Source organism: Melanotaenia boesemani, chromosome 5, assembly GCF_017639745.1.
Source record: "Melanotaenia boesemani isolate fMelBoe1 chromosome 5, fMelBoe1.pri, whole genome shotgun sequence".
Classification (NCBI taxonomy): domain Eukaryota; kingdom Metazoa; phylum Chordata; class Actinopteri; order Atheriniformes; family Melanotaeniidae; genus Melanotaenia; species Melanotaenia boesemani.
Window position 1 is genome coordinate 36,584,926 of NC_055686.1, and position 15,942 is coordinate 36,600,867.

Genomic DNA, 15,942 nt, shown 5'->3' on the forward strand with positions numbered 1-15,942 from the left:
TGTTCAGCCAAATGTCAATATTTTTAAATTAAATGGGATAGGATGAATAAACTGGGGTAGTGATAGAGATGATCCATGCGTGTTTAGATATCTGTCAGCCACCTGTGGTGTCCAGTCAAATGACATTTTGACTGATTTAATATAGTAATTTATGAAAATGACCATTTTAAAATACTTGACTGAATTCAGATTTTTTTTCTTTTTTTTATGAACTAAAGTTACATGTAAACTTAAGCCTGCTATTTTTAAATTCTTTTATCCTGTAAAGAGTCTTTTTTTTTTCATTTTCAAGCCTGAAAAAGAAAAGTTTTCATTTTATGATTGTCTGCAGCGGGCTCCTTCACGTTTTGGGAGTTCATGCTCAGTTCCCTCAGCTATAAAAGCATTTCCTTCCTGCTGGGAAATGTTGCTATGGAAGGATGTCCTTCCTGCTGAGAAATATTAGGTATTTTTTAAGTACATGACCACAAATGAACTAATTTTTGGGGTCATTTCCTGTTTCCTGTGGAGTGACTTGATTTATAAAACAAAACATCTTTATATTAGCACTTAAATTCCATTAAAATAGATAAGAATTGGAATCAAAACCAAATATGAGTAAAGTCCAAAAAAGTAGTTTTAAAATTACAGACAGGACATGAGACTATGTGGATAAATTCATAAAAGTCTTTATTGTTTCAGTATATTTTATTCAGGTTTGTCATGATATTCTCAGTGATTTTCAACCTTTAAAAACAGAAGATATCAACTGTACTCGTGTCCTGAAGTTTTGTTGACATGGTCACTGTTTTTAATGAGAAAGGTTCAGTTTTCAACATGTCTGCTTTGCACTGCGTTCTTGTAGGTCCTGGCAGAGGATCCTGCTGATGGCGAGTTTCTTCCAGAAAGTCTGTGCTGCCAGAGAGCTCCATTCAGTCCCCGCATTCATCTGTCCATCTGATGAGGACTCCATGTCCTCTTTGAAATGCTTTGATCACTTCAGAGTGGCTCAGCTGTGCTTTTTCGTGTCATGAATGGCTTCAGACCTTGAACTCAGAGGTCATCTCTTCAGTACCTCCTCGTCATTTTCCATCCCCTCCTGAGATCAAATAGTTGTGGCTGATTTGACTTTGGAGGAGAGGACCTGCCTGAACCTCCTCTTCAGCTCCTGCATGTTGGGAGATTTGGGTCTGGCCAGGTGGAGGCCTCCTCTTCTTTTCTCCCCGTTTCCTCCACCCAATGCTCGGATCACCTGGTGGAGAGAGGACAAGTTTTTTTTAAATGTTGTTTCGTATTTCAAAGTTTTTCTTAAATATATATACATATATATATCAAAACTCCCTAGAACCAGTTTAGAGTCACAAATTATTATAACATCCATATTTGAAATGGTGCCAGAAAGATTGAGGACCAGGAGAACGCCACAATATTATTTAGCATGTTCATTATAAAATGTTCCAGTTCACAACTTGACTTTGCTCCTGGAGGCAGAAAAAGTTGTTGTTGCAGTTTTCAGGTCCCCATAAAATCAAATTTGATGTTTTAGAGCTAACATGCAGCGGAGGCAGTTCTGCATCAGATCGGTGGAGCTGACTAATCAGAGCAGAGTGAGCTTTAGTCCTAGCCTTTAATTATTCCTGAATGTCTCTGGATAGATTTAACAAGTTTTCAGGCCCTATGAGGTACATTTCTGAAACAAATAGCATCAAAAATGAAAATATGCTTATCTGACACATAAGGAATCATATAATTTTGCTGTGCTGTACATAATTAAAAAAAAAACATTCAAACAAAGGAATACACAAGAAAATAGATTAAAACAAACTTTCTAGCTTAATTAAAAGTGATGGCAAATAAGAAAAGTTTTAAAACCTGATTTAGACCTGCCCAGAACTTAGAGTTCCAAAGAGAATAATTAGAGTTTTATCTTTATTTAGCTGAAGAAAATTCTGGCACATCACGTTATTGATTTGAGCAAAGCTTGCCTTGTGTGGGACCAAATTCCCCTGGTGACATAGAAGTATGATTTTGTTATCCATGATCTGATCGAGTGGGAGCTTGTAGATGTGAAACACAAGGGGGGCCCAAGATGGAGCCCTGGGAACTCCACATGTCATTTTTGTTTGTGTAGATTTATATTTCTGAATTAACACATAAGAGTCCCCGGTTTTCAAGGAGGATTCAAGCAAATTCAAAACTCCTAGATCTCACAAGCACTGAGATCTAACAGAACCAAACTGAACTTCTGCCAACATCTGTGATTAGATGGGTGTTGTTTAGGACTTTGACAAGAGTAGTTTCAATCCTGTAATCAGTTTGAGTTCCCACATAAAATGACAATCTTGTTTGGTGTAATTTAAGATGCACATCCGTAGAGCTAAAGAGAATGCTTTCCCCAGGAGACATACCCTCATCAATCAAATGTTTCTGACTAACAAAAAGATAAAGTCTCACCTCCTGACAGAGATGAAGAAAGGCAGCATGGACTCCCTCGTGGTTCTCTCTGGCTGAGGCCTCAAAGTAAACCCCTCCTGCAACCAGAGACAGCGTTCAGATCTGAACGACTCTTATCCTCCTGATAACACAGCATTCCTCTCTCCTCAGGCACTGCACAGGATGTAGTTAAGATACACACAGATACTCACGATTTAAGTATATATGCCCTATTTGTGTGTGTGTGTGTGTGTGGTGCGGTTGGGGGGGCAGGGTAAATCACAGCATGTTTTCCACAGCTGGTAAAATTGGTTGATGTGACCAGAGCTACAATAAACATCTGTCAAGTCCATTTAGAAATTTGCTGACATGAGAACTTTTTTCCACACTCAATAAGAATTCTTCGATCAAGTTTCTGAGGGGAAACAAGACAGGAAGTGAGTGGGTCATTATCTCCTGTGAACCCTGAATGTTTGCACAAATTACTTTTGAGATATTTGCTTGAATAATAGAGAATTTCAAGACAGTCTCAACCAAATGTCGCAACTATACATCCATTAGGTTTAGAGATATTTTACACAAAGCCAAAAATCTTTAACTCGTGTAAAGGAGTTTAGAAAGAGTCCTTGTAAAAAGTACTTTTATATAACTGGCTATGAGAAAAGAAACAGGGATAGGAGCCAGTTTAAAATTTAAGCAAATTTGAAGGTATGAGCCTCAGTTATGGTTCCAAGTCCTAGTTGGGTTCAGTCCTGTTTGGTCTTCAACTGGATTCTAGTTAAGAGCACAACTCATATAATATTCAAAACCTGCATGACTGTGTTATAAAAACCTGATTGGGCTTGGTTCAGACTAAAACCCAGCTGAAAACAAGCATCAGACCATTGATCCAGTATCACTGCAGCCCAGTCTCACCAGATATTGTGACATAAGCGCTTTTGTCAATACGTCCTATTGTAGTTTTACAAACTACATTTAAAAATTGTCAGATGGATGTTTGTGTCGAGGGAATGTTATATTATGTCATAAGAACTGTGACAATGAGTGTGTAGTTTGTGATGATAGTTTTTCTAAATCTATGTCATTATGAACAGCTAAACCTAACTTAACTCTAACCCACCCACCATTTCCTCCATCATCCTTACTTTGGATTTTTTCTAATTGGAATTGTCAACGAAAGCAACTATTGACATAATTTAGTCCTGAGGGTCAACCTATGTCATGTCACAGCAGGGGTGGAAGAATTATCAGTAGCACAACTGAGCAGAGAACTGAGAAAGAACAATTGCTAGCAGACCAATTTACAAGTCAGTTCCTAAAATATTTGGATGCTGTGTAAAGGTTTATAGAACTTGTGGAGTAAATGAAAACTAATGCTCTTCAATGTATGACCGTAAAACACTCTGGAGACATGTCTGTGCACAAGCGGTAATAGTGAAAATCAGTACTGGATGACCTTTTGGCCTGCAGGCAGCACCACACTGAAAAAGAACACAATGGAAAACATGACCCTATTTTTTACTGTCATTAAATTTAAAATGAGATGATAGTAAAATGTCTCAGTTTCAACATCTGGTACATTTTTCATGTTCAATTGTGAATAAAATTAGTTTATTAGATTCTCAAATCATTAAAATTTGTTTTTATTTTACATTTACAAGCAACTTTTATTTGGAACTGAGGTTATACTTTCTGTTTTCTAGGAAGTGTTGTCTGTTATAGTTACTGTATATTCTCAAATGTTATGATTACTTTATAGGAAATGTCTGTTTTGATAACTGTAGTGATGTTAATCATGACAGAGTAGATGTCATGTAAATAGAACAGAGGAAGACGCCCCACCCAGTGAAGCTGCCAATGTCTCGCCTTCATCTGCAGGCACTTGTCGGGCTCGGAGCAGGTCACTCTTGTTACCAACCTGCAACAGATTATAGATTAGATTATAGGATTAGGGTTAGTGGCTGCTCTGTATGCTAAACAAACTAATAAAGAAACATTTAAAGTTTCAGTTTACTTGAAAGCAATCAAAGTAGGCCTAATAGAAAATACTACATTAGATTATAAATGATTTTTGTAGGATGTCTTTATAGAACCACATGATTGAAGACACATACTGACCAGTATAACTGGTATGTTTCCTGATGGGTGTATGCGCCTCACATGCTGGTATAGAGGCTGGATGGTTCGATAGCTGTTGTGGTCGGTGATGGAGAAAACCAGCACATACCCATCTGCCCAGTAGATTGACCTGGATGTCCAAAAAAAAGTGGAGAAAATACAACATTATTAAAGAAAATTAGCAAATTGAAATCTTATTTAAATGAATGGGATATCAGTTTGACCTGTTGATCTGCTCCTGGCAGTACAGGCCTTCAGCATCATCCTATGAAAACAGAGACAACAGTAAGTAGTTATACAGGCAACGTCAATTAGTGAGCAGGTGAAGATTTTGCCAATATGTTTATTACAAAGACAAATGGTTTAGTATGAACACATACAGCTGTTTCTTTAAACTTGTGATCTCAGATCCACTAAGCCAGCAATAGTTCACTTCTTTTTCAAACTCTTATGCTGACACTGTCCACATAATTAGAAAGCAAAGTACATTTTCTCTTTCTCCATATTAAAGACCTCAGCTTTCAACTATTTTAGCAGCAAATTCTGGAGTGTTTGACTGCACACACGCCTCTTCTTGATTCCACACAACACTTATGTGTAATGTCTGACATATCTCCCCCTGTATGAGAAAGCACCTCTGTGGTCTGTCTATATATAAGGAATGCTTGTTTAGCGCAGTGTGGTGCACTGTATTTTATTCACAAAACTTAGAAAATGAAAGAAATGTTGATTTAAAAAAAAATCACAAATAAAAAAGCTTAAACTTAATTTTACATCTTCACAGAATTGAAAGCTGATTTTCCAATAGTGCAAAATAGCATGTTTTAGGATTTATGCTATTATTTTGTATCTATGAAGGCCAATCTTTACACAGCTAGGACTAGCCCAAAGTACAGTTCAGAGGAAAGAGTAAAAGAAAGTTATTGGCTTAATAATTCTGAAATCTGACAGGCTTAAAGACATAACTGTATGAATAATGCCAGAACTGGTTCAAATATACTGAAACAGGCCTTCACTGAACCTGTCATGTTTTCATATTCAGATAAAGACAGTAAACACGCCAATTTCCTGTTCAAACCGACTCAAACCTTCATACTAAAAACATCCAGAAATCTTGCAAATATCACTGGAAAAGAGCCTTATTCAATGGGCTAACTGATAACACATTTCAAACCAGTTCAATTAAATTACTAATTCAAGTCAAAATACAAGGGATAATGCCCGACGAGGCATACATTTTTTTATGATAATGGCAGTTTTCACGATTTGCAGTCAGATAGGTTTCAAAATCAATTTCCAAAACTGCTTGCTAATAGGAAATGAGCAAGATGGAGGGTTTGCACATGTGCAAGAAACTGTGTGGCTTCTGTCTCCTCAACATTTCTGTTAAAACGATGAAAGCATCACAACATGAGTGGAACACAAAGGAAAAACACAACGGTGTACAGCAGGAAGTTAGCGTGTTGTCTATTTTGCAGGCTACTTAGCTCCCACGTTAGCAGCTATGACTGAGTGCGCCACCAGTCATGATAAAAAGTTACATCACTACATACGCACTCTCAAAGAAATCTAATAATGGACGAATACTGTATTTCAGAAGTAGATGCATAAGATCAGATTATTACTAACAGTTATCAGATTTTGGTGGTCATGTAAAGGTTCATTGTGAGGAGCCAAACCATGAGCCTCTGAAGCCATACTGGCCAATATCAGAAAGCTGATAAAAAAATTCCTATAAATCTAAAAAAAAGAAGAAAAAAATGAAAAACAACAGTTCTCAATAATTTATTTTGATGCCATTATTCTTTAGAATAGTCAGTGACTATTTGTTAATTTACATTCAAGCTAAAACTGTTGTGTGTTTTAATGGAACAACCGATGAGTAAATAGAGGGACCTGAATGTTTCCTTTCAGAATGAATCCTTTTAACCTGAAGCAAGTTCAACATAAAGGCAACACAAGTGAGATTTCTACTGTCTGTTTCCATGAGCTACCTGGAGAGCAACGCAGGGAGTGTCCTGGATCTGAAGCGACACTTCCTCCCCATCCAGGGTGACCTTTCTGGAGTAGAGTGCTCCTGTAGAGGCAGAGGGGTTCAGGTGGATGGATGAATAGACGGAACTGATCAATAATAGATATTATTTGTAGAAGAAACGGTAATGTTCTGCAGAGAGAAACTGCAGACAGATGGACACAAACTCACCTGTGTTTGCCTCATAATCCCCAATGAACCTCTTAGTCAGAAACCTGACAATTAAAGCTGTAAAGAAACAAAATGTCTCAATCAGATGCAAACAAGGGAAGGGCTAACACGCTAACATAAAGTAGTTGCATAATGTGCAGAGCTTTTGTGTAACATCGTAGTGATAAAGCTCTCCAACAGCATACAAACCCACTAACCTGCTGCAGTCTACAGACTGATGTAACACTGTAATTTTACCTTGTGCAGGTGTAATTTCCTTTTTGCCTGACATATATTTTTAATCCTCAATTCTTTTTTGGGATTTTTTTTTCTCTTTGCAGTGTTTTTCTTTTAATAATGTTACTTTTTTAAAATCATGTGTTGTGTTATAAATATTTGTAAAGAACTAGTTATGCTTTTCCTTCTCTTATTCCAGAGGTCTCTATTTAGGTTTTAAATCGTGGGTGTGAAGGATTTACTTTAAAAGCATCTTTCTCCCATCATGCATCAGCTTTCTGCATGGATTTATGAAACTTGACTTGTTCATTTTTGCATTATCTTTGCAACTAACAGACTTCAACCATCAAAACAAAGGCATCTGTCTTGCCATGTCATTTACGTATTTTTTCCTGGTGTGAGAAGATTCTAAGAAAGGTTCGGACTTTGAGAGCAATCTTAGGTAGTTTTAGTTGACTACAGTGGAGTACCTAAAAAAAAAGACGTATTGCAACTATTTTCATGTCTGCACTGAGTTTTGGCAATGTTGTTTACACACATGCATCTTTGCAATGCTTGTGTGCATTGGATACAGTCTAGAAGGTTAATCACAAACCTTTATGATCCCTTGAAAACTTCTCATAGATTTCAACGCCAGCATATTCTCATACACATTTCTATCTTTGGTCCGTACTGAATCCATATCACAGCCAGAGATGTCTGTTTGTATGTGATCAGCTATTGAATAATCAATTAATTTAACGATTACTTGATAAATCATTGATCATACTGCCCCTGTGAGATGACTGTTGTAATCAAATTTTCTATTTTGGCTTCTTAAGTTCTGATGTTTTATATAACAATGTTGTACGTAAGGGATAATAATCATAAATTAATGGACAACGCAGAGGCGTGAACCGTCCGACACAAAGTCCATTAATTTATGATAATGGACACCTCGAAGGGCATTATCCCGCTTATACCATGGTCACTTACGAAACAAAAAAATATTAAATAAATTATTAATGCGTTAATGTTGTTTTTTACCTTTAAAATCGTAAGTTTTTCACAAGAAGCACCTGAGTGGACTATTTCGTTGTGACGCGTTGCCAAGGTAACCGGCTCTGACACAGAACCTGCAGCTCGGTCGACCGCAGTTATGTTACGTGACAAAAACATTTCCGAGGGTGGGTGCAGCTCTTACAGCTTGTGTGTGTCCAGACGATGATGCGACATTTTGTTTTAAATAGTCAAAGTCCACAGATCATTTCCTATATCGTTCAATAAGCCTGCAGGCTGCTTTCACAGCAACGCCCGTCACAGACATGATCTGGCGAGTCTCCAGCGGCAACTCTTAACCGGCTCTAACACAGAACCTGCAGCTCGGTCGGTCAGCTGTTGTATTAGACCTGATAAGTGGAGGGAAGGGAGATGATTGATTAATGTTATGTTACGTGTCACAAAGAATCATTTCAGAGGGCGGGTGAAGCTCTTACAGCTTGTGTGTGTCCAGAGGATGATGCAACATTTTGTTTCAGTCACAGATAGTTTCCTAAACCGTTTTTATTGCAAGAAATATTACCCACCATTCACTCTGATCATTAAATGTGTATCAAGTAAGTAAGTCTATCCTAAATTGTTTTTATAATGTTATCCACCATTTACTCTGTATCAAGTAAGGTAATAAAGAGAGAAAGACAGGTGACGACCTGTTTAAAATGAAATGCAACATTCCCGTTGATCGTGACATTTTATAAAGATACTGGCATGTCCATAGTGGTGTTTGAAGGACGGAGATTTAATGTTTGTGGACTCCGACCACTGCTGGTTGTGACGTTGCGGGACGACAAAATGTTGATCCATTCTCGTCTCTCCTGGACTGACGGAGTCCAATAAGCCTGCAAGCTGCTTTCACAACAATGTGCCGTCACTGTCATGATCTGGTGTGTCTGCAGCTCGGCATCTGAATTTCTGTTGCCACGGTTACCAATTAGCGTTTAGTCAATAATTTACAACAATAAGTCTTTTTGAACGGAGCTTCTTTTATAGGTGTCCATTATCACTTTTTAATGGACACCCTCCAGCCAATCAGAATAGAGTATTCACCCAGACCATGGTATAAATGTTGTTTAGTGTACATTGTGAATTGTTCTGTTATTCCTGCTGGACTGAGCCATTGATCATTTATGTCAGCACACTCTTAAAAAGAAATTTCAAATATCAATTTATCTTAATTTTTTTATTTTATTTTACCTGACCTTTTTTACCAACTAAATAAAAAATTGGTAAGAAGAAAAATGGACCACTTGGAGCACTTAGACCAGATTTGTGTCATCTTCTGAAATTCATTCATTCATTTTCAGTACCACTTAGTCCAGTTCAGGGTCTCGGGGAAGCTGGAGCAATTAACAGATGAGAGGCAGGGTACATCATGAACAAGTCGCCAGTCCACCACAGGGCCAACACAGAAAGACAAACAACCACTCACACTCACATTATCTCCTAGGGAGAATTTAGAGCGACCAGTTAACCTTACCATGCATGTCTTTGGAATGTGGGTGGAAGCCGGAGTACCCAGAGAGAACCTATGCACACACGGGGAGAACATGCAAACTCCACACAGAAAGGCCACTGTTTTAACCAAATTATCCTAACCTCCCCTCCAGCCAAGGCTCCCCCAGCGGCCTTCTCACAGTGAAGCCGCATTGCTAACCACCATGCCACCGTGCAGCCCATCTTCTGAACTTAGCAGTTTCTTTTTTTTTTTTTTTTTTTTTACCCTATCCTGTCCAGCTAGGTGGTCTGTGTGCCATATTTTGCCGGACAGATTTGCTCTACAAGGCAGACATGTTATATAAATAGCTGCCCTTTATGTTTGGAATATTTTTATTATTTTATTATAATCTTATTTTCTTTAGTCCTGATTTGTCGAACCTGACAGGGAGGCAGAGGAAGAGTGACCACGCCGCATCTGGGGGAGACAGGGGGGAGCCTGGGGCCCCAAAGGCCCAGCAGGTCCGCAGAGCACAGAGCCCAGGACAGCTGAAGCAGAGACAGCAGCGGCCCACTCAGCCCAGAGCACAGGAGCCCCCAGACTGGAGCCCCCCCGGTGTGATGGGGCAGGGGATCGAGCAGCCCAGGGGGACCGAGCAGTCCAGGGCGACGGTGAGCAGGCCCAGTGGGCACCGGGCGCTGTGGCACGGGTCGCACGGAGGGCAGGCACCGCAGATCCAAGAGACACCCATACCCCCCAGCAGAGCCCCGCCCCAGTCGGAACCCGACCGCCCCAGGCAAAACCACCGCGGACCACGCCAACCCAGCACCAAGACTAGGTACCACAGAGACGAGGACATGTCCGCAGGTCCAAAGTAGCAGCGCCACGGACGCCCATTCACCCCCGGAAGTCCACACCACCATACCATGGGACCATAGAGCCCAGGTTGCACACACATATCTTGGAGGGTGGCAGCCCCCCAGACCCTGGGGCACCCGCCCCCCACCACAGCTTAGCAGTTTCAAATGGAGTTGTCAAGTCCCAGGGCAGATGGACAAATGGGACACAGGAGATTACAGCTAGCTAGAGACAATATTGTCAGTCATGTCCTACAAGTTAACGTTAAAGTTAACATTGGTGTTTCCAAAAAATTGATACTACAGTATCTGATAATCTGATAATCAAATGCATGGTTGTCTACAGAAAGCCTTCCTCACACAGTCTGACAACATTTAAGTTACCTTGACTCCACCTTCAGTATAATGCAACATTCCCCTTGGTCTTGACGTCAGAACTTTGAGCTAATATTAACATTACAACTACTGGCAGGATTAGCTCAATGTTGTGCACACTAATGCTAGCTATTAACAATCTAAGCTAATAACAATGTAATACACTCTATTTTCTACATACAAACTCTGTAGCAACATGTTTACTGACAGGATGGACAGTATGTGTTTGACTGATTTAACATTACACAAAAAAACAGTTTCAACCACAGTAATCACCACTTACTGAGCAGCCATGTTGGATTTTAAGGTCAAGGTCGGTGTTGTTCCTCTGACAATCTGAGTCAAAAATCTGACTTTGAGGAATGTTCCTGTTTATTTTTACAACTGGGAACTCTGACAAGCTGACTTCCAAGCTCAAGTGGAAAATACCATAACAGTTAAAGGTGGCTTCATGTGTGTGTGTGTGTGTGTGTGTGTGTGCGTGCGTGTGTGTGTGTGTGTGTGTGTGTGTGTGTGTGTGTGTCTGTGTGTGTGTGTGTCTGTGTGTGTACTACCAGACAGGGGTGTAACCTGTAATAATCATAGTATAAAATTTTCCAAATCATGCAGAACAACAGATGTCCAAACAGGATGCTGTCACTGTGTAGGGCAGTGATATAAAGATAGTTGAGACAAGTTACCTTTATCTTCTTATATTTCTTTTCAAGCTACAATGTGGTATAAAAACAAAACAAACAAACAAAAAAAATAAAATAAATAAAAACACTGTAATCAGGTTACTTGTTCAGTTGAGGTTTGAAGAAAGTTATTTTTATGGAGCTCTTTTGCACCAGCAGATGAAGTTAGGTCTTAAAAATCATAGGCAGTTTTAGATTAAAAAATGTAAAAGAAATACCTAGAACGATTAATGTCTTTAATTTTAACAAACTACACTCACACTTTATAAGGTCCACCTGTTGAATTGCTTGTTAACACAAATATCTAATCCGCCAGTCACAAGCAGTGTATTAATGAATTTAGCTATGTAGACATGGCCAAAATGGCTTCCTAAAGTTCAAACTGAGCATCAGGGTGAGGAAGATTTAGGTGACTTTGAATGTGGCATGGTTGTTGGTCTGAGTGTTTCAGAAACTGCTGATCTACTGTGATTTTCACACACAACCATCTCTAGGGTTTACAGAGAATGGTCTAAAGAAGAGAAAATGTCCTGTGAACATCAGTTGTCTGGACCAACTTCTTGATGTCAGAGATCTGAGGAGAATGGGCAGACTGGTTGGAGATGATAGAAAAGTAGCATGAACTCCTACTGGTTCCAACCAAGGTACGCATAAAACCATCTCTGAACACAAATCACGTCCAACCTTGAAGCAGATGAGCTACAGCAGTAGAAGACCACACCGGGTGTCACTCCTGCCAGCTAAGAACAGGAAACTGAGGCTAATTCACACAGACTCACCAACACTGGACAACAGAAGATGGAGAATGTTGTCCAGTCTGATGAGTCTACATTTCAGCTGGACTCTAACCCTAGGGTCAGAATTTGGTGGGAACAACATGAAAACATGGATCCATCCTGCCTTGGATCAACGCTGCAGGCTGCTGCTGGTGTAATGGTGGGGGAAGATTTTCTTGGTCCACTTTGGGCCCCTTAGTACCAACATGGCCTGGTTTAACCAGCACAGCCTACCTGAGTATTGTTGCTGACCACGTCCATCCCTTTATGACCACAGTGTAGCATCTTCTGATGCTACTTCCAGCAGGATAATGCACCATGTCACAAAGCTCAGATCATCTCCACCTGCTTTCTAGAACATGACACTGTACTCCAATGACCTTCACAGTCACCAGAGGCCTTATTTATCAAGCCAGCATAGGAACAAAAACGCCAAATATAGTCAACTTTTGGGATTTATGAAAACCAAACTTGAAGGGAAAATGTTCCTACTTCCACGCAACTCTGATCCAGGTGTATGCACAGAATCCAGCAAACGGGAAACAGCGACACCAACGGTACAGAATAAAATCAAGGAAACAATGTAAAATGTGAGAAATTTGTGCACAATCCACTATTACCTTTCACACCACATTTTATATGTTAAAGCTGTTTGCAGAAATAAATAACGATGCACATTCCATATTAATTCTCCTAAGAGCGCTCGCTTGGGGGAAAAAAAAAACAAAACAAAAAACAGGATTTTCAGGGAAAAAGGACATGATTTTAATAAGAACCTCAACCACTAAATTATGTTTTACCATTAATAAACAAAACTTAGATGTTATAAAACACAAAAGAGGAGGATTTCCTTTTATTTATTTATTCTTACACAATGCTTTTTTAATCGTTGTCCTAGTTTCTGTCCATACAGTCTTTATTTCCGGCAACTCCTTGGCTGTCTGGTTAATAGTGTTGATGGTGTCCCTCTGCACCTGCAGGACTTCCTCTGAGTGTGTCACACTAAATAAACTGCTACCAATCTCAGATGTATTTGTACATATTTATTTTATAAATTAAAACATTTTACTAAATTACTGGCATCAGTCCTGTCATTTAGTAGACGCTTTTCTCCAAAGCAATTTACTATGACATTCGAACTTTGGTCTCCCGCATGACAGACGGATGCTCTACCGACTGAGACATCCAGCCGCATGTTCCAATGCCTCTTTCCCTTCTGACATGAGAGCATCAGCCACCTGCATTCTACCTTTCTGACACCAGTAATGCCCACTCCATGCCCACCAATTAAACACGTTTGTCTACATGGTCCATCAGGATCTCTACCTCACACCCTGAAAAATTCCACTTCTTCCCTCTTTGTCCCTCCTGAGTCATCATGGAAATGATGTGATGAATATGTATTACAGGTGTTCACCTGACCATTTATAGCCACCATGTGGGCGGGGCAAGGCGCTCCCTCACGTGCACCTGCTTTAGAGTTGATTCTGATTGAAACAGGAGTAGGACGTGCGTGGGCATGCTTTTATAAATCTGAAAGTTGAAGTGCACCGCATTTCCTTTGTGCGCTGCAGACACTACCTGTTGTTTGCTTTGCTATGCACAGTTTAAAAAATGAGGCCCCAGATCTCAATAAAGCAGCTTTGTGATGAGGTGAAACAGGAGATTCTGTTCAGAAATCTGTTCAGTCTGATCACATTTTATACTTTTATTCTGCTTGCAAGCTGCCTTGCCTTGAACTTCACTGAGCAAAAACTTGCAGTGTAAGTTTATCCACTATTGTCTTTGATAATTTATTACAAACTGTAAATGTCTCACTTTCTCCCAGTCAGACAAATTGGCCACTTGCAGTGCAGCTTTCTTGCAGCTGCTTTCCAAGCTGATGTGTTTAGTCTGATCTGCGTGTTGTCTGCCACTGAAACCCTCAACATGATCAAATGTGTTTGAAAGAGGTGGAAAGATGGAGCAATTCATAGCCCTCTCTGCTTTAACTCTGAAGTTCTTTTTCTAATTTTATTCTTATTTAATTTTCCTTAGTTGCCAATTTTCTTAAAAAAATAATGTAAAACAAAGTGATTTGAAATTAGAAGTACTTAAACTTGATGTTTGTGTACATTTTGTGCACATAACCCCCACCCTTCCAGGTGCTATCAAAAGTACAGATGATAATGAAATTCAAACAAATATTTAGTGTAAACTGATCTTCATCTGGGTAAATCTTGGATGCCCCAGTACAAGTGAATGCAGCATGTAATGTACTCCTGATGTTCTACATGAACGCTACGATGTTCCTGATCACAACGGAACTGGTGATCGCATTGGTCTGTCTGTCTTTTATGAAGATGTCATAAAAACCCAAATGTGACAACCATGCAATTAATGTGCTTAAAGCAATTTATTCTAGGATCAGTGAGAAAAAGTTGATTTAAAAAATATAACTGGTTGTTTACTTTTTAAAAAATGCACTTTCCTTTTTACATTACATGACCACTTTAGTTGTAATAATCAGTTAATTATTTCCTACAATCTAGACCTTAAAAAAAAAAAAGGGGGGGGGGGGGGGGGGGTTCTGATTTACATGTGCCCTTCTTAACCAATTTCACCCCAATTAAAAATCTTCTAGACCTGCCTCTGCATGTGCACTTGTTACGAAGTCATTGTACATTTAAATAAATGGGAAAATCTTAATTTCACAGCACGAAAGTTGCAAATTGTCGCCACCCATCGTTCAGGATTGGTAATTTATTTACATTTTTATTTATTAGCTTATAAACACATAATTTAATTTAAAGGTTACTTCTTACTCCCTAAAAAAGATGCTACTTCTAACTATGTCTAGTTGAATCTTATGTTGACATCCACACACAACTTTCCTATTTTAATTCCCCACAATGCCTCAGATCAACTTCAATTCTCCTGAAAAAAAAAAAAACGCCCAGCACACATTTGAATTTTGGTTCCCACAAATGCAACATAACCCCCTGACCATCTTTCCATCTGTACCGGTTTTCCCGACGCTGCTCGCTCCCAGCACCACGATCTTCACGGTCTTGTTGGGCACGCAGTCTAGCAGGGGGTACTCCGGTATGGGGACCAGCAGAAAGTTGCCAGACCCGCCGCTGTTCATGGTTGGTGGTACAGGGTCGCCAGTCAGCCGCATTTAGCTCCTGTCTGCCCTCAGATCGGCTCCCTTCTATGTTGGAAAATAATAAGAAATCTTTGCGCCCAAAGGAGGAAAAATCACTCCGTGATTTTCTCGCTGGGACTCTGCGGAGGGCTGAAACACTTCCTCTGTTGCTTATTCTCGGGAAACGAATAGCCTGGTTTGGGTTATAAAAGCTTCAGAAAATGAAGGTCGACCTAAATTTCCAATTAGAATCCAAACGTCTCAGCTCCTAGTCAAAGTTTTCCTCCAGTGAGTGAAAGAAGACGCTTAGTGCCGCTGCGTGGACGCATGATCCACCTCGTGTTATTGCTGTTTTAATTCCCGTATAATAAAGAATGAAAAGAAAGAAACAAGTAATCCGGTTTGCAGCGGTTCCAGATGCCTCTGGCTGCGGACAGAGAGCAGAAAGAAAGATGAGAGGGAGGGATGTAGACCTTGATCCGTCCCCTCTGAATATTCCCGTGAGACCACTATAAATGGGGCTCCGCTTTAAAACCCTGACTCAGACAGCAAAGACTTCACAAATACTGGATTTAAAAGTTTTTTTTTAGAACAAAGCTGCACGAGAAACAGAAAAGTTCAACATGAACTGAATGTTTACATTTAAAGCAATAAAAATCACAAGCTGTGATTTGCTTTTTATAGTTTATCTCTGAAGTGTGAGAAATG

At 39.6% G+C, this 15,942-nt stretch overlaps 1 protein-coding gene across 1 annotated transcript; it reads right to left on the reverse strand.

Annotated features, from left to right (window-relative positions):
- Nucleotides 1-652: 652 nt before the first annotated feature.
- rasl11a (RAS-like, family 11, member A) lies at nucleotides 653-15,671 on the reverse strand. The gene is made up of 8 exons (XM_041986593.1): nucleotides 15,111-15,671; nucleotides 6,734-6,790; nucleotides 6,525-6,607; nucleotides 4,755-4,795; nucleotides 4,531-4,660; nucleotides 4,255-4,330; nucleotides 2,434-2,510; nucleotides 653-1,231 (listed from the first exon to the last, which is right to left on the reverse strand). The coding sequence occupies exons 1-8, from the start codon at nucleotides 15,265-15,267 to the stop codon at nucleotides 1,085-1,087; spliced, it is 768 nt and encodes a 255-aa protein (XP_041842527.1). The 5' UTR covers nucleotides 15,268-15,671; the 3' UTR covers nucleotides 653-1,084.
- Nucleotides 15,672-15,942: the final 271 nt, after the last annotated feature.

Excerpts from the sequence above, each read along its gene's own strand:
- rasl11a (XM_041986593.1), bottom strand. The coding sequence starts at position 15,267 with ATGCGGCTGACTGGCGACCCTGTACCACCAACCATGAACAGCGGCGGG. Across the intron at positions 6,791-15,110 it reads GAGCAGCGTCGGGAAAACCG|CTTTAATTGTCAGGTTTCTG; the intron begins GTACAGATGGAA and ends GTTTCTTTACAG. Across the intron at positions 4,796-6,524 it reads CTCCCTGCGTTGCTCTCCAG|GATGATGCTGAAGGCCTGTA; the intron begins GTAGCTCATGGA and ends CTGTTTTCATAG.